Source organism: Spodoptera frugiperda, chromosome 11 (assembly GCF_023101765.2).
Source record: "Spodoptera frugiperda isolate SF20-4 chromosome 11, AGI-APGP_CSIRO_Sfru_2.0, whole genome shotgun sequence".
NCBI classification, from domain to species: Eukaryota; Metazoa; Arthropoda; class Insecta; order Lepidoptera; family Noctuidae; genus Spodoptera; species Spodoptera frugiperda.
In genome coordinates this window covers 5,638,931-5,664,893 of record NC_064222.1, presented here as the reverse complement: position 1 = coordinate 5,664,893, position 25,963 = coordinate 5,638,931, and the positions used below count along the sequence as shown (strand labels likewise).

Here is a 25,963-nt window from a genome sequence, read left to right as displayed (position 1 = left end):
TACCCCAAATTGGCTGGAAGTAATGAAATAGATCGAAGACCTTTGCCTTTCGTTTATACGGAACATAATTAAGACTAATAAATATAAGAGAGGTCAAATCATGAATATTGGATACGTTAACATTTGTTGCGAGTTATTGCTGACAAAATGTCATTTTGTTATTGAGAAAAGAATCAAAATATCATGAAGTTGAAGGTTCATTGGGAATCTTTGGCAGAAGCAAGTAGATAGGATTTCTTTACTTACTAGTTAATTCATAAGCCCACTTGCGCACGGCGCGTCACGTTCCGCGCGCGCCTCAATGAGCCATCAGACCACTACAGATAGGGCCCAGTAGGGCTGATGCCTGATCCGGAGTTACGGACTACCTAACGGATTTACCGGGGCTCCGGCTCGAAAAGCAGGAGTAGGAACGGGGTGGTTTTTAGTCAGTTGGGATTTGAGACTCCCTTTCACCTCGCCCAAGGCGGGAGAAGTCATTAGTTGACTTTCTTACCTAAAAAACCTAATTCATAAGTAGAATATGTCAATATTACACTGATCTACAGCACCTAGCTTCGTTAACAGACAGACTGGCGGATAACTTATTCAATTATCTAACAAGCAAACATAACAACCCATCAATAAAAGTGATTTAGTTCAGACAACATGAAACCAGTCAAAACAGATTAAACACACGCAAACCTAGATCTCGTATCCATGCAGCATGCGCCGGCGCATCGCATGCCCTGCGCAAACGCAGCGGACAGTGAAAGGCGACAGTGTTCCGCCCTGAATGGTGTGCAAGTCTGCGCTCATAGTTTCGCTTTTACTAGCATATGAGCCGTTTTATAGTATAATGGCAGCAGCTAAAATGGGTAGGCGGTTAGTGCTTAATTTAGCGAATGGATGATGAGCAAATTGCATGCAATCTTCTTCTAAATGTATTGTAATTTGTAACCTACCTCCGTGTTTGTTTTAGAGAAAATAATGTTTTGAAGGTTGCTTTTTATATTGAGAGGCCGCCAATACGATGAGGGATTAGGTTTAATTTATCAGACGAGGCAAATAATGGGGCTAAATGAGCTCTATCTGATATTTAGCAGCAGAATTTTACGTTATTGTTTTACGAGGTAACACGACTAGTTTCAAGTTACCTTAAAGTGATGCAGCGAATAAAACATATAAGGTGAAATGTATGAACACATAAGCAGCGTAATTTAACTGTATGCCTACCAAACTGATCATTATCCCAGTCAAGCCACGCTAGGATTTCATTTCATAACCACATTACGTTCAATTGTGAACTTGTCACACGTTGCTAATTTACTAGAAAAGTACCAATTAACTCACATACAGCTAGCGAATAAAACTCATATATCTAGGCTAGAAAGTATGTGCTACTGCATAAGCAGCGTAACTTAACCTAGTATGCCTATCAAACTGATCATTATGACCAGTCAAGCACACGTATGAAACGCGATTTCATTTCATAACCACATTGTAAGCGTTCAATTGTGAACTTGTCACACGTTGCTAATTTACTAGAAAAGTACCAATTAACTCACATACAGCTAGACAGCCGCATCTAAGTGCTAGACTCGTTAGAACTCATAATATCTAGGCTAGAAAGCTATTGTGCTACCTGAAATGTGACACGGAGCGAGGAGCGTAGTTTTACGGCCGCATTGAAGATACAAGGTTTACAAAGAGGAGATGCTATCTGCGCGTCGCCTGTGCGTATAAAATACGCCGTGTGCTATGGGCCTAAAACATGACTTTGTCCAATGGTATTATAAGTAAAAAGGTATAAGCGCTCAGAAAGTGCCATATTAAAATGTGAAAAATTGTTTTTGTAGTGTGAGACTGCTGGAGGGAAAATTGAGATGGTCGGGGTTGTGTAGTCATAAAGCCGAAAAATAAAAAAATCTGGCTGCCGTGCCACGTGTCGAAGGTTCGATTCCCGCATGGAACAACCCTTTGCCTGATCTACAAATTGTTGTTCCAGGTCCGAGTGTCGTATATTTTTGTGAAATTGTACGTTTGTAAACGTACAATTTAACAACGTTTACATTTTAAATGCACTCACGACACAGGACAAAAATCCTAGTGTTGGGGCAACATAAAAAAATACCGACATACCTTAAACATTTATCTGCATTTAGGTACTTATTACTTACTTAGCTAGAAATGTTTACCAACATTATTCATACCAATCATTTTAGGAAACAAACAACACAATTAGCTAATGAACGAATGTCTTCATACACGTATAAAATTATAATAATTATGCGAGTATACATCGTAAACTATTATTAATGAAGCATGCGTGCTGATCATCACACAATCGCGTTGAATAACCGTGGCATAACATAAATAATATTACACTTTTTGAGCACCTGATATTGAACTGTCTTTTATTGTCAAGACAAATGACGTTTTGTCCCGCGATTGGATTGTGTTTTTTTAATTATCGCCTTGTAAAGAAGGTGTAGGCTTGTAAAGGTAAGCGTCCACAAGCCCGCATCGTACGCATCGCACGCATTCCGTATGACGTCATCAGTACGCATCGCATGTAGGCATTGCTGATGATGCGGTCCGTACGATGCGGGCCTTTGGATCAGTGGACGTAGTTGTATGAGTTTCTATACAAGACAAACTAAAATCCGTTAAGTGGGATGCGTACGATGTGGGCCTGTGGACGCTTACCTTTGGGGTGCTTTTCTACCAGAGATGTGCTGTGTAGCTATGCTCTGAAGATGTAAAATCTTAGCTATGAAACTATGAGACAGTTTCTATTGATAATATGCTGTGTAGCTATGCGAGGAAGATGCGCAGCTCGAGTATGCGATGTGTCGATCCATAACACGCATCATTCCATAAAAAGTAAACATATATTAGTTGAGCTCATTTCCACCAGTGCCAAGGAACCTATGTGTTGCAATAAATATGATTGGTGGAAACCCAACGCATCCGTAATTTTATTATCAGAAAACATCTAAATGAATTATAAGTATATTGATAGTCTTCTTTACCAGATGATGTAACAGGTCGTGATGGAAATAAAATTAATGAATTCCTTAACTAAATCAATATTTGGTTCTACAGTTTAGGAGTGAACTGGTGTATTTGCAATAAAGTTAGGACATACTCGCATAGTACTAACCTACCTAGACAAAAACAGAGCTTTTAGGTTCCCATTTATCATTCAGAACGTGAGAAACCTTTACAACGGCCCGTCCCTATTTCCTAGGACACATTTAAGTGCTGAATTACTGAAATGTCAAGAACGAGCATTCAACTTTGGAACTAGTGTGAAGTTGTTGAAATCAAACAATATAGCACATTTATTTTTGTTCCAAAAGTGTTTATGGAACCTTAAAAATCTTATTTTAAATGTCTAGTCTGACTTTCTGTAGGTTTTTTTTTATAACGCCTTTAATCCCCGAAGGGGTAGGCAGAGGTGCACATTATAGCACATAATGCCAATGTACACCCACATTTCACAATTTATGTTGTAAGTCCGATGGTGGTGATCCTATTACCATATACCGGGCACATTTCCAGACTCCATGCTACCACTGAGAAATTTTCGAAACACCGAAAAAAGCCCAGTAATACTTCGCCCGACCCGGGAATCGAACCCGAGACCCCTTGCCCGGCAGTCGCACTTGCAACCACTCGGCCAACGAGGCAGTCGTACTTTATGTAGATGTTTAACACATTATCCCATTACAAAATTCCACCCACATATTTTCTCCATATTTAAAACAACAATCGATTACGCTCACTCTCTACATACATACAGTCTACACAATTAATCGATTACAAAACATCGATTAAACACGACGACAGCGACATCACACGACACAAAACAATAATTCGCATCACTACAAAAATTCATAAATGGAACACAATGCGTGTAGAAAGGCGGGAAACGTTGTTATGAAAGTGACAGTGACTGACAAACAGCTGATTGTGACGTGTCTATGTCCTGTCACGTTCGGAAATGGTTCGTTAGGTTTATGCTATATTTAGTCTGTGGTAAAGGTTAGGTCAAGTGTGTGTTGGTTAGAATGGAGGGCGGGCGCGGGCGTTCCGCACTTTAAGCTGAAATGCTTGTAAAAGATAATGACTTTATTATAGGGTAAGTATCTATCGTTATCTTATTGTATGCATAGTTTAGTTCATCGTTATAAAATTGCAATACTTGAACGTAACTGATATGATTACACTTCAGAGCAATAGGGTAGATGAGTAATTTTTATTTTAATGCCCGTCTTGTAGATTATTTTAAAATATTAGATGCGTATTTTTGATTTTTTTACGGAAACAAATACTTTCGAAGATATATTGATTTGGAATATCGTGTAACGTCAATTCTATGTACGTTTTTATACGTAGACACATGAGGTTTTTGCACTCCTAAACTTTGATTCGTTTTAACTAATTATTGTTATCTTAGGTATATGACAAAATAATAATATAATTTTCATACCCCGTCATCATCCCTATTATGAATCTTAAATGATAGAACAAGACTGGCTTTTGATCAAAAAACTTATTTATTTATGCTACAATGCGTTTTACACCGTTCATTGTAAGTAATAAAAAAATCAATCTGTACCGTTGTAAGTGATGAACGATGTATTTAATATGAAAATTTAAAAAAGTAAATATTGCATTAATTAATTTTATGCATAGTGGAAACAGTTTTATGCAAATATGGCTGCTATATATGTAAAACTAGTGTTGCAACGGTGTTATACATAATGCATTATGTATGATAAATTATTTATTTGTTTGTTGTCTTTGGTTCTTTATAATGTCCTTGATAATTGCAAAATTTAATAAAAATAAAATAATAGGTGAAAGTCTATAATGGCGACTGTCTATTCTTTTCGTTTGTCGTGTTGACAATGAAAATGATTAAATATCTAAATAGACAGTTGTACAATTCCTTTTAGCGAAATTAATACAAATTCACTTTAATTTAAAAACGTAATTATTATTGAAAACTGGCTGTTGCCCGCAACCCTGCCCGCGTAAAATAATGACTTCTGATAGAATTTGGGTTTTTTTCTAAAATATAAGTAGAAGTAAGTACATCGGCTACCTTTAAATAAAAGATTTTGTCACAAGTATGTGATTTCATGTGTCAGTTTTAATTTTCTCACAATCCCGAAGCTAGGACAAAAACTGTATCATTATATACGTCACATAATGTATGCAACGTAACATTACAATCTATCTATACACTCGTAAGTAGTGGTGTTAAGTGCAAAATCAGTGTTGCTATATAAAACGTACAATTGTTTTTATAATAACTATCATAGTGAGACATACTAAATTAACTAAAAAACACGGTTTACTCACGTAAATTAATGGAGAAAAGCTCTACTAGTTTCGAGTCACAGAGGGACTCTTCATCATGAGTGCAGCATGAGACGTGGCGGCGTCGCACAGCCTCGCCGCGTGATTTTTATTTAACGTACTTACAATTGTTTTTCGGAAATATTATTTATTTTCTTACATGGCGTTTGCAATGTTTTTGAGCAGGTTTACCGGGGCTCCGGCTCGAAAAGCAGGATCAGGAACGGGGTGGTTTTTAATCAGTCTGCCAATGGATGATTTTCCCCATTTAAAAAATAAAGTAACAGGAAAGATAGAACTTGAAATTAGATAAAGGTGCTAATATTATTGGAATCTTTTCCAATTTCCTGAAGTAAATTTAACAATGGGCATGTTTCATGTTAGTGTTTATTCTGTTGACTCGCCTAATGCCTTCATACTAATAAATAAATAAGGAGCATTACAACGCAACAAAAATATACCTAAAAGTACAATTCTACGAAAAATTTTCGCGTCTGGCAAACTTAACAGAAATGTAAAAGTAAAAGCCGTCATAAGTCGTGTGATCGAGTCACGACGTCGCATTAGATTGATACAACATTATGTCTATGTAACTTGTGACCAACACAACAGACTCTGGTATTGGTACCATTCATACTCACAACAATCAGCTTACGGTAACACGCTGTAATATTTAATGATAGATTGTGTACTCAATACTTCTTTTTTAAGGCGCCTTTTTTTTTGAGAGGGGAATATCATCCAACGACTTCTCCCGCCTTGGGCGAGGCGAGAGGGAGTGTCAGACTCTTACTGACTAAAAACCACCCCGTTCCTACTCCTGCTTTTCGAGCCGGAACCCCGGTAAACCCGCTAGGTAGTCCGCAGCTCCGGATTTTTAAGGCACCTAGCTTTTTGGGGAGAAAGACTAGGGAGTGTGGAATTTTTACCTCACTAAAACCACCTTGGTGGCCACCTTCAGCACCGATTAGGGGCACCGAGTCCTCTAATTATACCTGCTCTGGAACCCCTATGGTGTGTTCAATACCTATTAGATGAACTAAAGTGGAGTTAGTAATACGTTGACGTTTCTCGGCGCCATAATTGTTTTGTCTACCGCACATCAATCGCATGCCACTGCTCTCATAACCATACTGCCACTGCTGACATAAAGCCTCGTCTCGTATGGAGAAGGTTTGAGCGGTAAGCACCACACTTGCTCAATGCGGGTAGGCGATTTCATACTTGTAATTAGAAATTATACGCCTAGGTTTCTTCACGATGTTTCCTTTACCGTTTGGCAGTGGTATCTAAATAAAATCTTAGAAAGTACATATGTATAACTCGGAAAAAGTCACATTAGTGCTTGCCGTTGGTAGGTTTCGAACCCGTGCCCTCAAGCATGAGAAGCGACATAGTACACAAAATAGGAATTCTTTTTGTAATAAATACAGCTTTATTTACTTTACACAACTATTATTTTTCCTTACACATATGTTATCATGAAAGTACATAAAGAACTTTATCCGTCAGTCTATGTAGTAAATGTTTGTCTATTTACCGACGAACACGACTAGTGTTTTGTCGTGCACGTGCGTCCGGAACTGCAGGGCGCACGTGTGCTACCGTGCAGGCGTGCATCACTAGTATGGGGACTGGGTGATGAGCGGAGCGGGCGAGTAAGCGACCAGCATATGAACCTGGGGCATAATTGAGGTACGCGATATAAGTGCTTGGAAGTAGAAATTATCTTGTAAAAGAGAAGCGAAGTCTGAGGTATACCACATTGGGCATCAACCACAAAGGTAAAATACCTATGGGTGCCGTAAGTGGAACATCTCCGGTGCCTTTAGCTTGGGTGCCATATAAACGGGTGCCCAATGTGGAATACCTCCGAAGTCTTCCCGTGCTATTGTTGGTCCATTTTGTAGATTGAATTATGGCTTTTATCGCATGAGGATTGGCAGAAACGATAAAAAGGATCATCGTCACCTACTTCGTAAATTACATTCATGTATCTGTATCCTTAGTACGAGTTTATTTTACGTTTAAGAGAGCGCGCTCGCCGCTGTGATTGGTTGGTTCATTCGCGCCTGCCAATCAGCAACTAAGCAAACTCGTACTAAGGGTGCTGATCGGAAAAGCATACCGATTATGATTTCCATTTTCCAATTTCTTTTAAACATCTGCTTTAAACTTTATATGAGTGTACCTATTTTATGCTCGAATATCACTGATACTGATAAGAACCAGGGGAGTGGCACGCCCCACGCAACGTGCACGCACCTGACTGACATCACGTCAAGATGTCCACAAAGAAGAGTCATACCTCATAATCACGCCAATAAAAACAAACAACACAAAATGAACTTTACGTACGTGGATAGAAAATCGAGATTTCATCTAACGTGTAACGTTTGCAACCAATAGAAGTTTGACAAGATAAAAAAATCACCAAATATTATATCTGTTCAAACTGTTTTAGATAAAATACATTGTTATAGACAAAAAATCGCTATGATTCGTATGTTACTAGCATCACATAATCATCATGATAATCATCATTTTCGTTGGTACACAGTTTTGGACAAATTTAGATCGAATTCAGTCTTTTGTGTCATGCATAACAGTTGCAGCAATTACCTAAATATAAATAAGCAAGTCATAATTTTGTTCAGAAATATTGCTCTACTAGTTTCGAACCACAGAGAGACTCTTCATCATGAGCAGCGTGCGCAGACGCGTCGACGTCGCGCAGCCTACGTCGCGAATAAATAAACCGTGATTTTTAGTTTGTCTCACGATAGTTATCATTGCAATTTCCATAACACATATAAAGCTACCTACCATAAGGAGACAGCAGAGAAACATATGTATGTCACCACCACTGATTCATCCACGAGTATCGAAATAAGACTACACATTTGACAGAAACCGGGGACAGTAGCATTCTCTGACAAATCTTAACTTACTAAACTGCGATGTGGCACAATCTATCTGCAAAGCTGTTCATCTAAACTTTCAGAATGTTCAACTTTCTTGACTAGTTACATTAGCAAAAATCGCTACACTTATCAATATAAACCAGCCCGCACCCAGTAGTCCAATTTGTGCGCGCCACGCGACGCGTGACGTCCATATTAATGAGGAACGTCCTATTATCAAGTATTTTATTTACTTTTATATGGACGACAGGCTCTTTATTACTGTTCAATTGAAATATAACTTTATTATGATTATGGTAGGAACTAAATTAGCTTGAGTGGCGTGGCTGATTTCATTTCCCTTTTCTTTGCGCACTATTGTAAGTGAGGTTCGGTTGTAGATCTGGATTTATGATTGTGGACTAGGGGAGTCTCTTTTTAAGTAGTAGTTTTGTGGTTGCGGTTCATTGGGTTTACGGCACACTTACGGTAACCTCACTCACACAAGGAAACTCAAAGCAAGCGTTGTTTCACATCAGTTTCGTATGAAGCCGTGGTATCACTTCAGTCGAGCTGGCCTTTCATACCAAAGTAATGTACCTCAGATGCCTCATGGTTTAGACGCTTGTATCCTCCACAACCCACCAATTATTTCATACCAAAGCAAAGTATCTAGATGCTTCATGGTTTAGACGCTTGTACCCTCCACAACCCACCAATTATTTCTAGACTTATACTCATAAGGTTTCTGTGTAAAGGTGAAGGTTATTCATCCTAAGGCTTCATTCGTCTATACTCGATACTGATTACATTTAATTCAAGTTTCAAGCAATAAAAATTAGCTTAGTTTGGTTCGATGACGTCATTCGCTTCTGAAAAAGTAACTTTTTGTCGCTGGTCTAGACAAGATCAATTCGATATCCGTTGGTTTATGTATTCTATGTATATTTGTAGTAGGTGTATTTATTGCATGTTTGTAGTTAAGTCAGTATAACAAATAAAATGGTTTGGGTAGAAAAATGGCGATTTCGTATGTAGGTAACAGCCTAACAATTTCGACTAGACTAAAGTATATATAAAAAAATCGTTTAATGTTATCTAAATAGGGTCTAAATAAACATATAATGGGTTGAAAGTGGATATTTTAAGAGGTTGTTAAACTGTATTGGGTTTATCAAATAAAAGTGCGTTACTTGCCTTTTGGGGATTATGAATTTAAGGTTTGTTGTTATTTTATGGGTGAATCGGGGATTGGCAGGATATTTCGTAAAGGGGGATAATTCTGTCTCTGTTAGCGTCACTCACACAACAAAACACAACGTAACCGTTGTTTCACATCGGTTTTCTGTGTGGTCGTGGTATCACTCCGGTCGAGCTTCCCCATTCGTGCCGAAGCATGGTTCTCCCACACTTAAAATTTTACAATAAACCTTTGCATATAACCGCCAAAATCGTACATTTCATGCTCCTTTGCAATTATGCATCTATTCCTACGGAGTATTCCATACTTGGAGTGAAGTAAATGAAAGCGAATTTCCTAATACACGGAAAAGATCATCAAGTCATCAAAGAGTATGTGGCTTATGGTACACACATAGTATCTTTATATGTTAGTGTGGTAAGTATACATCTAATGGTTACCGTAGACGTTAACCCAGATACCTAATGACATAGCAATCGTAACGTAGGCCAATGTATGCAGTTATTGTATTTTTACTTCTAACATCTTTACTATGAAATAGAAAGTGTTTTAATGGGCCGATTGAAGAGTTGTGTGCGATAGTTTTAGGTTTTATTGACAATACTTCACTCAGGTTTCGTTGTTACATATTTTTCACAAGCTGTTGCACGTTTCTAAAATAAAGTATGGTTTAAAGTTTAAAAAATAAAAGTGGCCTAACTTACTCTGTAGTACTGATGTAGGTACTACTTGACAATGAAAGTTCCGTCAAAATCGGTTCAGTGATTTCAGAGATTAATTGGAACAAGCAGATCATCTAGATTGCTTGTTCTAACAGATAAATTTAAAATAAAACATATTTGTTAGTTTAATTGTAGTACGGTAGTAATAGTTTCTATTCCTAGTTATACCTAGCTACTCGTCAAATAATTACGTAAGTAAGCCGAAAAACATAATAATTATTAATCCTATTACATCTATTTCTCAGAGATTTTCTATTTCTAAAATTCCCAACAATAGCCCAGTATCTAGAATTTGTACCAGGGTTTCATAAAACAAAATAGGTCTGTTACAATTTCTTATCTACCTCTCCGCGCAATAAAAAGCATAATGCAGTATTATAAAAGATATGAGATACCTAGATAGCATTCACACACAATCTGAAGATCATTAAGCTCAAGTCACGATCATTCACAAAGGATTACGTTCGTGTACACATCAAGCTATACAATACCAGTATAAACTGAGCTTTGAATGCACAGAACGATCATACAAAGCGAGACCATGGTAAACTGGTTTTGTATTGGACTGAATAACCAGTTTAAACTGAGCTTCGAATGTGCTGAAAGTTCATACAAAGCCAGACCATGGTAAACTGGTTATGTTTTATTTGATGTGTATTGTAAACACCAGTATAAACTGACCCTTGACTATGTAGAAAGATCATACAAAGCGAGACCATGGTAAACTGGTTTTGTATAACTCGATGTGCAGGTAATACGAGTATTATGTAATATGCAGTAGTATGATCATATGATCGTAGATATAAAATAATATATAGGTTAGGTATGTGTTTAGATGTAACTTGCAATCTATCCTCACTTCCTAGGTAGTCATAATATTGTCTATTTCTTGCTCTGCAGTTGTCCATCTTATATTTGCAATCGAGTATCTTATACAAGAGACGGTTGATGGAAAATAGTTGCTTTGAATGGGATTATGACATGATTACCTAGCTTTAATGTTGTTGTGTATATATAGGGATTCTTATAGCTTTAATCCGGGCTCTCATTTAGATTCCACATTTGCATACGTGTTTACTAAAAATTTTCAAAGAATATTTCATTGTTTGATAATTATATTTCTAAATCTCAATCGGGACCCGTAAAATCTCCTTAAACTGCGACCATATATCATACCATGGGGATGGAGGAGGATCTTTAAAATTTTCGGTAACCCAATTGTGATTCGAATGTCGTGACTCCCGCTTCTTCTACACGAGGGTTCGAAACCTCGCAACGAAAATACGAATGTGACTTCCGAGTTAGGGTAGGTTCAGATGACAAGCGCTCAACGCGCGTTTTGATGACGCGCGTTTACAACTGCATACATTTGATTCAGGCCGTACACATGCTAACGCGCGTTTTAGTAACGCGCGCGTTCAACGCTGCGCTAGCGCTCGACTGTTGTCAGCGCGCGTCAACGCCGCTTTGAGATCATTGGTTTTCTATGTTTCCGTTCAGTTGAGCGCGCGCTTTCGACGCGGATAGACGTATTTTAGGGTTCGTCAAGTTCGTCCGAAAATCGTCCGAAATGGAAACCGAAGCTTTTAATACGGAATTATACTGCTACGAGTTCATCGTTTATGAGAGTCAGTAAGTCATCAAATGACTTGATGGACATTCTGAAGTAGTTAAAGAATTTGGGCTCAAATTGCCTTAACTTAGGATATAAAATAATGTACTGGCTTTCAGTCAGCCTGGTTGACAAAATTGGGTGAACCCAATATCTCCGTCTTCTGTTGTGTCGTTTCTGCCGTCTGTATAAAATCACCGATAAAACTGTCTCTACGTCCATCTTCGACAAATGTAGAACTCAAACTGGCCGCAATAACGCGCGTTTAACGCCTGACAAGCGCGTACCATGTGAACACTATAGAAAAATTCAACGCGCGTTCAACGCGCGCTGAGCGCTTGTCATCTGAACCTACCCTTATACGTAATTTCTAACATTATCAAAATTAAGACACCACTGACAAACACAAGGAAATAACGGCTTTTTTTATTCTAATTTTAAGTTTGATATTGCCAACCTGCATTGAGCAAGTGTGGTGATTAATGCTCAAATCTTCTCCGTCACAGAAGAGGCCTTTGGTTAGCAGTGGCCACTTATAGGGGTTGATCCCTAACCAAACTTGGGAATGGTGATAATTATGACGAGAAAAATTCAACCAATACAACCAGCACATAAAACTGAGTTCTCAATCCCAGTTAAGCTCATATTCTCAGAAATACTACATATAGACAGATACCGTTACAACTAGAGTTATAATACATATACAGAATCGAACAAAGTACCAACATAGTGGTATGGTGACCGGGTTTCCACTACAGACGACGCGACACATTTTATATGTGTATCTATGTAGATAAAACCACGACATAATGACAAATGAGTAATGACTCTCATTTTCTATCCTTTGTTGATATTTTTGCTAACGAGGAACGGTAATATTTATGTGTAACATATGTAGATACTTAATATACATATCTACGACTACTACGCCTATTTGCTTTAATAGATATAGCGGCCTACCAATTTTTTTCAAATCTTATAATGTCTTCTCCCGCCTTGAGTGAGGCGAGAGGGAGACTCTTACTGACTAAAAACTACACCGTTCCTACTCCTGCTTTTCGAACCGGAGCCCCGGTAAACCCGCTAGGTAGTCTGCAGCTCCGGATCAAGCATCACCCCATCTGTAGTGGTCTGATGGCTAGGCACGTGCGGAACGTGACGGGCCACACGCACGGGTCTGGTTCTAGTTGGGTGGCGAGCTACCCTTGCTCGCTGTCCGCAGAACCCATTGCCAATAATAAAAACAATCTTGTAAGGACAAGCAGAGATAATCAAATATTTAATCAATAGGAGAATTATAAAATAACGCTTGAAAAACTAGAAATGGATTAGATTATTCTAAGGAATTCAAAAGTTAATAATTTCAATGCGAGTTTAATGATACGACTTTATACAAAATTATACATACTAGTGGTCGCCTAGTGGTTGAAATTCAACCATATACGATTTAATTTACAATACCACTTAACATACCTTTAAGGATAATTTTTATTTAACTCAAACTCAAACAAACTCTTTTATAAAACTCTTTTCATATGAGACGTGAGAATATCATCGCAATGTCTATCGATTTTGACGTTTTGTCAAATACGATCAGATACTATGCATGTGTGTGTAATGTTTTATTTATTGATTTAATGTACTTTATAACCATTATTTTTGAAAAATATTAGCGTTCCGCACTTCTCCTACACATAAACTATAAGTGTACCAAATTTTATGCTCCTACGTCCGCGCAATTTTCGTAAAAATCGGTCCAAAGTTTTTGCATCACGTATTAATATATAGATACTGGGGTGCTCCAAACGATGAATCATTCTAATACAATCGGAAGTGTCGATAAAGAATGTTATCTATAAGTAGTCGTGATACCTACATCCATCCTACATCAATTAATAATATATGAACACTATTTTTGCTATATACTAGGAAAGAAGAGGCATTTAGATTGGACAAACATTTCAACCATGATATTCAATCCAAGTTTCAATCCAAGTTTGGTGATTATGGTGGACACTTAAAACACCAAAGGCGTTACAAGTGCGTCGCCGGCCTTTTGGGGGTTAGGAATTTAAGGGTTGTAGGGAATCGGGGATTGGGAAGGGGGAATTGGGCCTCCGGTAACCTCACTCACACAACGAAACACAACGCAAGCATTGTTTCACGTCGGTTTTCGGTTAGGCCGTGGTATCACTCCGGTTGAGCCGGCCCATTCGTGCCGAAGCTTGGCTTTGCCACACTTAAACTTCCCTATAAAAGGGCGAGTCTTCTACTCTGTTTACCTCAAAACATACTACAGAGTCAGTCACCTTTATCCTCGACCAACCAACTCAATCCGATTTAGAACTCCATAACTGACACACATCGCCGAAATCCACAAAAGGCTTCAAATGATTCAAGTTCGTATAACGTGACTCATCTAACTGTTCCGTACATAAACGTATTAATCTTTTATAAAATCACAATAGCACATAGTGACCGACTCATCGCGATATTCGATATTTCCGACCACCTCTTTATTAAAGCCCCATCAGAAACTGCAAACAGACATGATTGATGTGGGATTTTAAACTGTATGTCTTTTTTAATAGGATTGGAATTAGTTTTGTGTAAATAACAAAGTGCCGGATGTGGGCAATGGAGCGGTTCTCAGTTGTCAGGTTACCTGACATGCGGGTCTTGTCATGGAGTATAGAGTATTGATTGGAGTACTTATTGGATCTGCTTATAATTTGTGACATGGACATGGAGGCGCCCCCTATACAGAGTGTAAATGGAACGCTCCCGAACGCCGCATGAAGATGATGGTACAAAGCCAGTTTTATTTTCAAAAAATTAAGGAAGTCAATGTTTATTTTATGTAATAATAGTTGTAATCAACTGTTTAAGGCTGATGTTAAATGAATAACATGAAAACAAATCAAATAAAATTGTAAAAACAAAAGATTTTTGTTGTGTTTCGTTTACACCCTTTATAAGCCACTTTACAGGCCACACCAGTTCTAACCGACCAATCTGGAAGTCTTTAAGGAACACCTATATTCAACAGTGGGACATCCACTGCCAATTCCGATTCGAAACGACCTCCATCCAATGCAAATTATAAAAATGTTGCACTCTAAATTAACAAAGTTAATTACTTTTTCAGTTTAACTCCCATATAAGATGGTACTCTGTCCCTCTATACTCCATGTTAAGTGTACCGCAGACCACAGAGTATACAGTGCTGTTTACAATAATAATACATTGTGCCACTAATCCCACGGTAATGTTAACAGATAAACTATGCAACGAGATTTATTGTGTCTCTGTTAGTCACTGGTTTGATTAAAGGGGGTAGCGAATGGGGCATTTAAAATCAACATCAAGAGGTATTAATGGAAACCAAGATCTTTTGTCTAATGAGATATTTTTAAGGTAAATAAGCAGACGGTACACCTGATGGTAAGCAATCGCCGCCGCCCATGTACACTTGAAATACCAGAGGCGTTACAAGTGCGTTGCCGACCTTTTGGGGTTAGAGTATTTGAGGGTTGTTAAGGAATCGGGAATGGGGTAGATTAGGAAAGGGGGCATAATTGGGCCTACGGTAACCTTACTGATATAATAAAACACAACGTAAGCGTTATTTCACATCGGTTTTCTGTGAGGCCGTGGTATCACTTCGGTCGAGTTGGTGGTATCACTTTGGTCAGTAGTGGCCACTTATAGGCTGATGATGTGAAACAGGACCTTACACTCTATAATCCGTTCTTCATAATCTAGTAACCATAAAAAATAATAACCCTAATTTAAACTGCTCTTAAAATTAAGTACCAACGCGATTACTTCACCGCCCTGTCTATATTTTATGAACTTCATTGTATATTGTTCCAATAGAGAGATATTTCATTATATGACCGATATTTGAAGCCATTGTAGGCACTAGGCAGGTTGCTCAAAACTATCTCAGCGATGTTACGGAGTCATTGTGTGAGCTATGATGAGTGTTGGATCTCATTATTTTATGCTTACAACATTGATGTATTTGTTACAAAATGTGATTTAGAGTTTGAAGTTATCCGGAGTTGTGGACAACGTAAAAGGTTACCGGGGCTCCGCCGGTTCAAAGCAAGAGTTGGACACTCCTTCCAGCCTCACCTGAGGCGGGAGAAGTCATTGGATGATTCCCCCTTAAAAAAAAGAGTTTGAAGTGAAACGCAAATGTATAGGGTAGATGACTAATTTTTATTTTAATGTCCGTATTTGTAGATTATTTTTAAATATTAGACAAGTATTTTTTGTTTTCTTTCGGAAACAAATCGGTGGTGAATAGGAACAACATTTTGTTGTGTTTTCATGTAATTTATAACTGTTTACATCATTTACATACTTTTTATTAATTTAATATTAAAACCAAAAACGCATTATTAAAACCAAAAACATGAAAACAAACTAATAATCCTAATAAAAAATTTGTTTCTATTCACCCCATTTTACCCGGTATATTTTTATACGTAGAAATGACGTATTTGCTCCCACTTCGAACTTTGATTTCATCGTATTGATTTGGTCGTCAATCGGCTGTGTGCGACTTTTGTCATCTGTCATGTCATGTGTTGCCTCAGTGAGTTCAGTCTCATAAAGTATTCAATACTTTAGCCATTCAATACTTTAGCCTCAGTGAGTTCAGTCTCATAAAGTATTCAATACTTTTAAGACTAGTATTAGAACTCGAAACGGGATATTTACCATGTTTTTTTTTATTTCTATAACTTTCCGATATTTCGGCACTGTTGCAAGCGCCATGATCTAGGATGAACTATCAGTTCTATCTAATACTAGTGTTAGTGACCATGCCAGTTTAAAAACTTATAATACTTTTAAGTTTCAATCAATGTGATTCAAGACAATCTTCAACGGTGTTAGTTTATCAGTCAAGTGCTGCAGGTGCACAGGCTATCGACCTCCGGATAACACAGAAATTAATCCAGTTTTTGAACAATAAAACGATGCAAGATGGGACGATGGTTTTTGTGACAAATTTACCGTGAAATAGATGTTTTTATGAGCAGAAGCGTAGATGGTCAGTCTTCAACCGTTGGATGTTTGTGGTGGACAAAACGACAGTTATGAATTCAAAATTCTTACTGAGCTCGTTCGTAGATTGAAGTTGTTTTGTTGGCACGCGTTGCGCTCAAGCTGTGAAGATAATATTGAGTAGTACAGAACGATGAAGCGTAATTATTATTGCGGTAGGCGTCGAGTCCTCTAATTTTTTGAACTATAACTTTATTAAATTCTTAATTTTTGTCTTCACAATAAAAAAGATTTTAATGAAATATAGCGGTTTTCATTTGCCAAAAGGATTAGCAGAGTTGGTTTCCATGTAATAGGAATAAACTTCTATTTTCTTGTTTTTTGAGAAGGTAATATCATCCAATGGCTTCTCTGAGGGAGACGAGAGGGAGTGTCAGACTCTTACTGACTAAAAGCCACTCCGTTCCTACACCTTCTTTGACCCGGAGTCCCGGTGACCCGTTACGCTGTCCGCAGCTCCGGATCGTACATCAGCCCTACTGGATCCCATCAGTGGTGGTGGTGATCTATTGACCAGTAAAATGAATGACCTATGTCTACCTATGTCTATTGACCAGCAAAAAAAGATTTCTTTAATTTACCCATGGATCCAATTAAAAGAGTGCGTAAAGAACTGTTATCCCAACCAAAAACCAGTAAATCTAAAAATAAAAGGTTAATGTACATCTTCTGTAATCCATCACATCAAATCATTGCCTTCTGCATCAGACATCAATTTCAAATCTTTGACGTCACCGAATGACGCGCCAATTGTACGAATTGACGCCCCCAAATTGACGCAAAGGGGGGAAGGGCTGACGTCAGAGGCGACTAACCTTAACCTGTTTCAGTGTGGGGAATCTGAAAATAGCGAAACTTATAGAGAACGGGACTAAATATAGAAATAGTTGTGAGTTTGGGGTTAAACTTTGTTGATGTGGTGGTTAATTTAAGATGTTTTGGAAATGCGTAGTTGAAATTGTTTATTAATTTCTCGCATTGATTCAAAACTAATTAATGAACCACGTGTAATCTGTACTCTTGTTTTACAAGATAAATGTACCATAAAAATTATATTAACATAAAAACATACAGCTGTTCCAATAATTATGTAGCATTGAAAACTGATCATGAGTTGGAGATAGGTCTTCAGTGGGATTTATCAGCGATTCATATTCATATTCATTTATTTGCTTTCCACAATGTATGTACAAAGATGTTCTTAAATGTAAAAGTAACAATCAATAAGGTACCTACTCGTTGCTGTTAAATGTGTAGATTGCCGACTTTTGCTACACCCATAGAAAATAACAACAAACTTCACACAAGTGTATTCTACTTCCCAAGAATAATATGTGTAATAATGTTAATGTAAGACATCATGTTACGTGTAAATTATAACCCATAGTTTCCATGTCCAAAAACACTTCCTGTATCATACCGAAGCATAGTCCACGTACTACAAGCCACTACGACTATGATATAATAACTTCATATCAACAAGAGCTCGTCACGTTCACGTTTAATTAGTCTGCGCGGGCGCAGTGAAAGCGAGCGGAAACACAAGATGGCGCCCGGAATAACAATGGCATATTAATATCTTGTGTGGATCATTATTATGAAAGACTAACTTGTACCAGTGGTTTCGTCCACGTTCCCGTGGTATAAAAGTAGCTTGAGTGTTATTTTGGAACATAATCAAGCCCTGTTTCAAATTTCAACCCGATCCCTTCAGTTGTTTTGAGGTGATTGAGTTACAAACATACACATAAACACACAAACTTTCCCATTTATTATATTAGCGACCCACCCCAGCTTTGCATGGGTGCAATGGTGATATATTAAACATGTTTTATACATATAAACCTTCCTCTTGAATCACTCTATCTATTAAAAAAACCGCATCAAAATCCGTTGCGTAGTTTTAAAGATTTAAGCGTACAAAGGGACATAGGGACAGAGAGAGCGACTTTGTTTTATACTATGTAGTGAAGAAAGATTAATTTGTTGAAACTTGAAGTAACAAAAGGTGTTCTTTGTTTTCTTTAGTGTTGACAGTGGTAGCGTGTTTTGGTTCTGGGAACATTGTTTAAGTAAATATTGTTTTAATTAAACTTTACTATGGAGCCTTTCGATCTAAGTATAGTTCACTTTAGGTATGGGTAGTATAGAACTTAGTTCACTGTACTTCTATAAACAAATTCTAGCCAAAACCTCAGTTTTATCCAAGTCCGATCAACACGGGATTTAAAGACACGAATTGTTGATGCTCTTTACAGTGTAGATACATAAAAAAAATCATTTTTAGGCAAAACATATCGACATATTCAAACTCTGTGATTCGATTTAATCGTCAAGTAAACTCGCTAATTGGCAGATGAGGTGGCAAGTAAGTCGGGTCACTTTAATCATAAGATAAGTGCCACTTGCGGGTCGTGAAATTGACACATGCAGTTACGGGAGACATTAACCGACGATTAGTCTACTTGGCACTTTATTCGAGGGTGGTGAAAGAGGCCCTTAATGTTGTACGCAAAAAAATATGGCTGTATTATGTTACGATGAAGATTATGATGAAATTGACGCAACAGAAGCCACAAGTTTACAACCAGTAGCAAAATAAATCATCAAGAATCATAATAATTTAACAGTTAAAATGGCAGACGCAATACGCATGTGGGTTATCAAAAATGGCACGTAGCCAACAGTAGCACAGTCTATTTTCGTTTGCAGCGTTTGTGCAATGTGTTGCGTCTTGTTCAAATATTACCAGTTTACGAGTTTTCGTTTCTGTAACATGACGTGGAACTAACATAATGGAAATTAAGATTTTCAGTAAGTAATGGCAGATTTGAATACATTTGTTACCATTTCTAATAACTGTTAGTTTTTCTATAGACGTTGGAGTAGTTTTATAGCTCTGCTATACTAGATGAAAAGAGGCTAATATTAAACTCCAGGACACGTTCATTACTTTGTAGTTTAAACACAACTTGAAACAAGAATTTAGGAAAAGTTTGGAAGCAGCCAGCCAGCGAACACAATTTGAGACCTTTGTCTGACTTCAATATGATCCAGGGCGCCTTTTTTTGAGGGGGAAAATAATCGAATGCCTTGGGTGAGGAGTATCAGACTGTTACTCACTAAAAGCGACTCCGTTCCTACTCCTGCTTTTTGAGCCGGAGCCCCGGTAAACCCGCTAGGAAGTCCGCAGCTCCGGATTATGCATCAGCCCCATCTACAATCTAGAGCACTTTGTCTTTCTTCCAACCACCCAACAACAATAATCATTGTAAAAACAACAACAATAAAAACCCAACGCGTCAAAAGCTGAAAACATTAACAAAACATATGTACACATAATGTATACTAATATCAAACACACTACAACACAGCTAATTACAAGCTAACCACATTTAATTACAGCAGAAACAGTCTTTCTTTATTCATTTCTTAAGACTTACAAGGAAATCAAGTCAATGCGATGTAATTACATAATAATTTGCCGCTCCATGCCATGAAAGACACGCGCGACCCACAACGTCATATTCTTTAGAAGTAACGTTTGTAAATAATGCTAGACTAATTAATAAGTAGCTCGTGCCATAACCGCGAGATGCACAACAATTATTTTGAGATAATGATCTTGTAGCCGTGATAATTTAGAGTTAAATTAAGATGGAAATGGCCATAAGGGCAGCGGTAGTGAGAAACTAAGTCAGTATACATTTTAGCTCAGTATTCTTAGTACGAGTTTTCTTTTTCGTTGAAAGAAAACGAAACAAAGCAAGTTTGGCGCTTTGATCGGCCGATGCGATTGAACCAACCAATCAGAGCGCCGAACGTGCTCTCATTTCGATTTCGTTAAACGTAAAATAAACTCATACTAAGCCCTCTGGTCTGAAGCTGCGCTTGAAATAAAAACAAGTACACAAACAAACAAATAAGATTAGTTTGAGTTTTTCTTAATGAGTTTTATAAATCAAACAAACACATACAATTTCAAAGTAAATAAGAAATCAATAGTAAAACACACAAAACAAAAGTACTACTAACACAACTTAAACCAGACATATCATTTGAAACAACATTTATTAATGTTAGTACCGCTTAAGTTAAACCACGACACAATGGAGTTGACCACAAACAACAAACATTTGCTGTAGACGAGGAAAACGCTGGTGTAGTGGCTTCAGTTATGAAACATAATAATATATCTGGTATCAGGCTGTCATCGCCGTACGTAACAGTTTGTAGCACAAGTAGGTAATGATACTAGGTAAGTGTAATTCTTGTGTTTATTAGATTGCCCTGCTCTGTGGCTGTTGTTGTAGCTACCGAGAGTAAGGACTTCGATACGATCCGTAGATTGGTAGGTAGTATTGTTAGTTTTATCAATATTGAAAATACCAATATCGTAATGTAACCCAAAATATGGTCCAGTTTAAACTACTCGTATAATATTGTAAATGTCAAAGTTTGTTTGTTCGGATGTCTGTCCGTCAATCACGCTGAAAGTACTGAACGGGTTTTAATGAAATTTGGTAAGCAGATAGGGGTGTGAGCTGGCTTGCGTGATAGGATACTTTTTTATCTCACGGGACTGCGAACGAAGCCACTGGCAGAAGCTACATGATATAAATGATAATTATTTGATATATTAATCAGATGGCAATGTTGAAAAAAAGTATATGTGTTGCTGTAAGTTTCGATGCCCATACATATATTTTTGTTTGGCTCTTAGGTAAAGAATAGGAAATAAGGCGATAATATCTCCCTCAGATGTAGATACCATTTACCGATATCAATAAAACTGCCAAAACAGATACAGCGGCACGTTTACCTGCATTTTTTGCATCAATTTTGAAAGGATCCTTGCAAAAACTCTCAAAGGACACAGCTGGTAGCAATCAATCAGATGGCATTGAAGAAATCAGTTTTAAAAAACTATATGCAACGTTTTTTTCATCAGAAGTCGTTTCAACATTCACATTCATATTTTAATGAAGAAATTATTTCGGAATCTTATGAATAAGTAGTCGCTTATTGTAATTAATAATAACGATTGCATTCTTTACACGAGTCACTTTAAAAGTATAATTGCGAAATTCTATTTTCCAATAGTTTAAGTACGAGGCTATTATCTTCAAGGCGAATTTAGAAAGCTTTGAAATGTCACTTATTAAAAAAATATCGTAAACAATGAAAAGATATAAAAAAATGTGCAGAAAAGTATCAATCTCAAATTAATTATAAGTGTTAATCTAATTTTAGGAGGCAATATTGCTAAAAAATCCAATAATTTTACCAACTATTTCATTCTTTGAATTTATATCGACTAATTGATTTATATCGACTAGTTGAAAGGCTAATTGATCCAAGCGATTTATTCTCACATCATTTGGTGGAAAAAAATTAGCTGATTCCAAATATCCCATAATAATATCGAATATAATGCAAAAAATGTCACTTAGATCAATTAGCCTACCAACCTTCGATATATTAAAATAGAAACGATAAAACTCGTTTATCACAAATACCGACACGTACAGAAATATAACTCATGCAGTGAAAAATACCTAAGACAGGATAAGAAACGAAAACAACGAAATTGCAATACCAAACAAGAATTTCTAAAAGAATGTAGTACCAATCACCGCTCTAGTAAAGTTCACATTGTTCGAAAGTGAGAGGAAGGGCCATTAGCCCGTACAATACTGACCTACCGTGTCCATGTCGGGCGTGTACTATCGAAACGTGAAGCTCCTGCCCATTCCCAGTCTCTTTTAACAGTTGTGCAACTCCTAATTTTAATGTTGGCCCTAAAATACTGCCCTGAGGAACACCTATAATTACAATTAGGTTATATTGTATTTGGTGAAGACTAGATTGGGTTGATTTTAGGTTTAAATATAATGTACTTAGAGGAATTTATTGTCGCAGATGTGTGCTATGGGTGATGATTGCTATGGGTGTACTTGTTTAAGCGTTTAATAAATTTGTTTTTATATTACATATATACATAACCTATCGCACGCCTATCTCCCATGGGAGTAGGCAGACACACTGGAACGCCAATTGCTACAAATCTTACATACCTCTTTCACTTTATCAACAAGAAAGAAGGGCCAAAATAAAAGTACCCTTAGCCGACGAGCATGCATGAAAAGACTGATGACTGTTCTTAAATTAAGTTTTGTATTTACGTAAACAAAACGTTAATCTACTTTAATTTATATCACCAAATTCTCACGAGTGTAAATATCTCGAAAGAGATCTAAATGATTATCAAATCAATATTTTTTAAATACATTGTTTGGTGGAAGTGTGGTATAGGAAATCTCTTCAGCAATGAATGTAAATTCTGAAAACGCGTGCATCTGACAGCTATCAACGATGAGTGCTTTTCCAATACTCCATCAAATTAACAGAAATGAATTTGAAGTTTTGTTGCCTACCAAAAAAACATTGAACGTCAATCTCAGTAGGATAGTTTAGATAAAATATTTTACAAAAACATACGTAGAAAAAGTCACGCTAATGTATTTTTGCATTCATATTATTGCTCATAGTTAGGGTTGTCTCGTTATCATAACTTTGCCCACACACTATCAATCCAAAATTCCTTTCTGCATGTATTTTTACATTGTTAACAGCAAAAACTGTCTTCCCTTGATAATGGAAGTCCATAAAAAAATAGCTTAAGTGGTCTTGAATAAGGAATGTATGTACTAGTAACCATTGTTGATAACTCTATCATAGTATCTGTGTTTTTAAACATAGCATTTATGTCATAAAAAGTGAGCTGGTTTGAAGAACACGACTCTTAAATTAAAAAAGTGTGTCATGTGTCCGATAGATGAACTTCAAGACTTCCATAGACCAGAAATTCAACTTTAACGCTGACGCTTGTTGATGATAAAAAGTAAACCAAAATTGAAAAACAAAAACAATTTTTGGGAATTAAATTACAATAAAATTACCTTGTAAACCTAATCATGGGTTTTTCAGCCACAAAACCCTGCCAACGAAGTTACATTAACCAATCTATTAGCATCCTATGACGAAACTAATAAAGCAACTATAAATACAAGTGCTAATTACACTACATTACATATAACTCTCACAGACATCCTCCAAGCTTCGAGCTCTGAGCTAGATTTACGTAACACCTAGGAAATGACTTTGAGACATCAGACCAACGTCATGTAGAAATGGATAGTAAGAACAGACATAGATAAGTAGGCATTATTATAGATACGAGTAGCAGCGTGAATAATTTTTCTAATTGTTCATTATCTACTTCCTTGTTTTTAATTAGCTGTGGCGGACTTTCCTGTGGTGGGGTGACGGTATCCGTTAATTTGATTGGATAATGAAGAGATGGTAGTTGAGCTCAGTGGCGTGGTATTGGAGAGGTTATGTCCAGTCGTTAGGCTGATGAAGATGGCGATGGTGATGATATAGTTCAGTGATAAAAATAAGATATACTGTGGTGTGTTATAGCTATCGTTTTAGCGAAGAATATTTGTGTTGTAAGGACGAATAGAAAGAGGAAAGGGAACAAATGATCCAATAATAGTTTCAATTATTACCGACTTCAAAAAAGGAGGAGATACTCTGTTCGGATTTTTGTTTTTTTTTTATTGGATCTTATAAAAACGAGAAAGAAAAATTTTCAAGGGACAGTAATTCTATCAAGTTAATAAAAAAAAAATATGGAGAAAAAGATATTATAATATTAAGTACTTTGAAAGACTTATCCTTTCAAGCTCTTGTGGTTTATGTGGTTCTCTCGTCAATACTTAGCAGTATAATTAGACAAACAGTTTCATCTTTTTAATCACCGCACCAGCTTCATGTGGTGTAGCTATAAACTTTAATTGCTCTCTGATTTCCCCACTAATTGCACCGATTTCTAAACAAAGACCTTCTATAGTATACGGTGGTATATGGACTATCTAACGGGATCAGCGGTTGACAGATACCAACTTTATTGTTTGGTCACCATGGAATCTAGCCTTGACCAGGTTCACAATGACATAATCGTATTTGGAAGTGACTCAACGAATACTTTAATCTAGATATTAAGAGTGTTTACCTAAAACCATAATAAGGTCGTAGCCGATTAACTTTCTACGTATGTTTACTCTATGGCCGGTGAACAGCGCAGCCGTCGAGCCGCGCTCAGTTGCGACGAGGCTATGGCGCGGTACGCACGTCAGTTCTACTCCGCGATCCCCATAGAATTGTTTACGTGAATCAGTCAGTTTCCTATCCTATTGTTACTACCGGCTATTGTTGTCGCGAGTGGTAAATGATCAGTTTGTAGTGGTTCTAGTGTTGTGAATAATGGCTAACTTGACGCTCCGTTACCTGGATGAGTTGTCGTACGTCCTGAACAGCCGAAGGCATTTGGCAAATCAGGCGAAAGCATCTTCTGTTGGTGACTTGCTTAACGCTGAGGAGGAACGATTCACACCGGTATGTTAAGACACAGTCGCACTAAGATTTTATAACTGTTACTAGAATTTTGATCCAAATATTTGGACGCGAAAATGACACTGATCGTGGTGACGTTTCCACGATCCAAATTCCGTTTTCCAAAAAAGAAACAAAACAGACTTTTTGTTTTGTTGATGTTTGGAGTTAGTTTGTAATGGAACGTAGTTAGGGTGATATTCGAACGCATGCGATTTATGTCGGGGAGTTTAATTGATTGCGATTTGTCGCAGAGATTGAAGGTCAAATTAATCATTCAGTTGTTAGATTTCTCTCGTTAACTGAGCTAGAAATGAGACTGGAAGGGAAGCGGATTGGTATTGTGCTATAAATAGGTAAATATTATTATACCATCGCATTCACGTGGCATGGCATTTGTGATTTACCAAATGCATAATTGCATAAAACATGTTATTGTAGTATTGTTTTTCACTTGGCTTATGTAAATCCCTATAAAATACCAGATAAGAAAATCTATCGAATAACGAATGTCGGTAAATTATCAAACATTGTACTCGACAGTGAATTTGTTGGTAAAACGTCGTCGATTCGTGAAAGGAAAACAAGAAGTCAAAAGCGGAATGAGGTCGCAACGGAATTTAAGTTTTTTAGA

The 25,963-nt window shown here is 37.2% G+C and overlaps 1 protein-coding gene across 1 annotated transcript in view; it reads right to left on the bottom strand.

Moving 5' to 3' along the window:
- LOC118274464 (trigger factor-like) overlaps nt 1-25,556 on the bottom strand; it is a 41,282-nt gene extending 15,726 nt beyond the window's left edge. Inside the window, exon 1 of the mRNA XM_050696688.1 lies at nt 25,225-25,556. Coding sequence (XP_050552645.1) covers nt 25,225-25,285 — 61 coding nt within the window. The 5' untranslated portion in view covers nt 25,286-25,556. The remainder of the gene's footprint in view (nt 1-25,224) is intronic.
- Between the last annotated feature and the right edge of the window lie 407 nt (nt 25,557-25,963).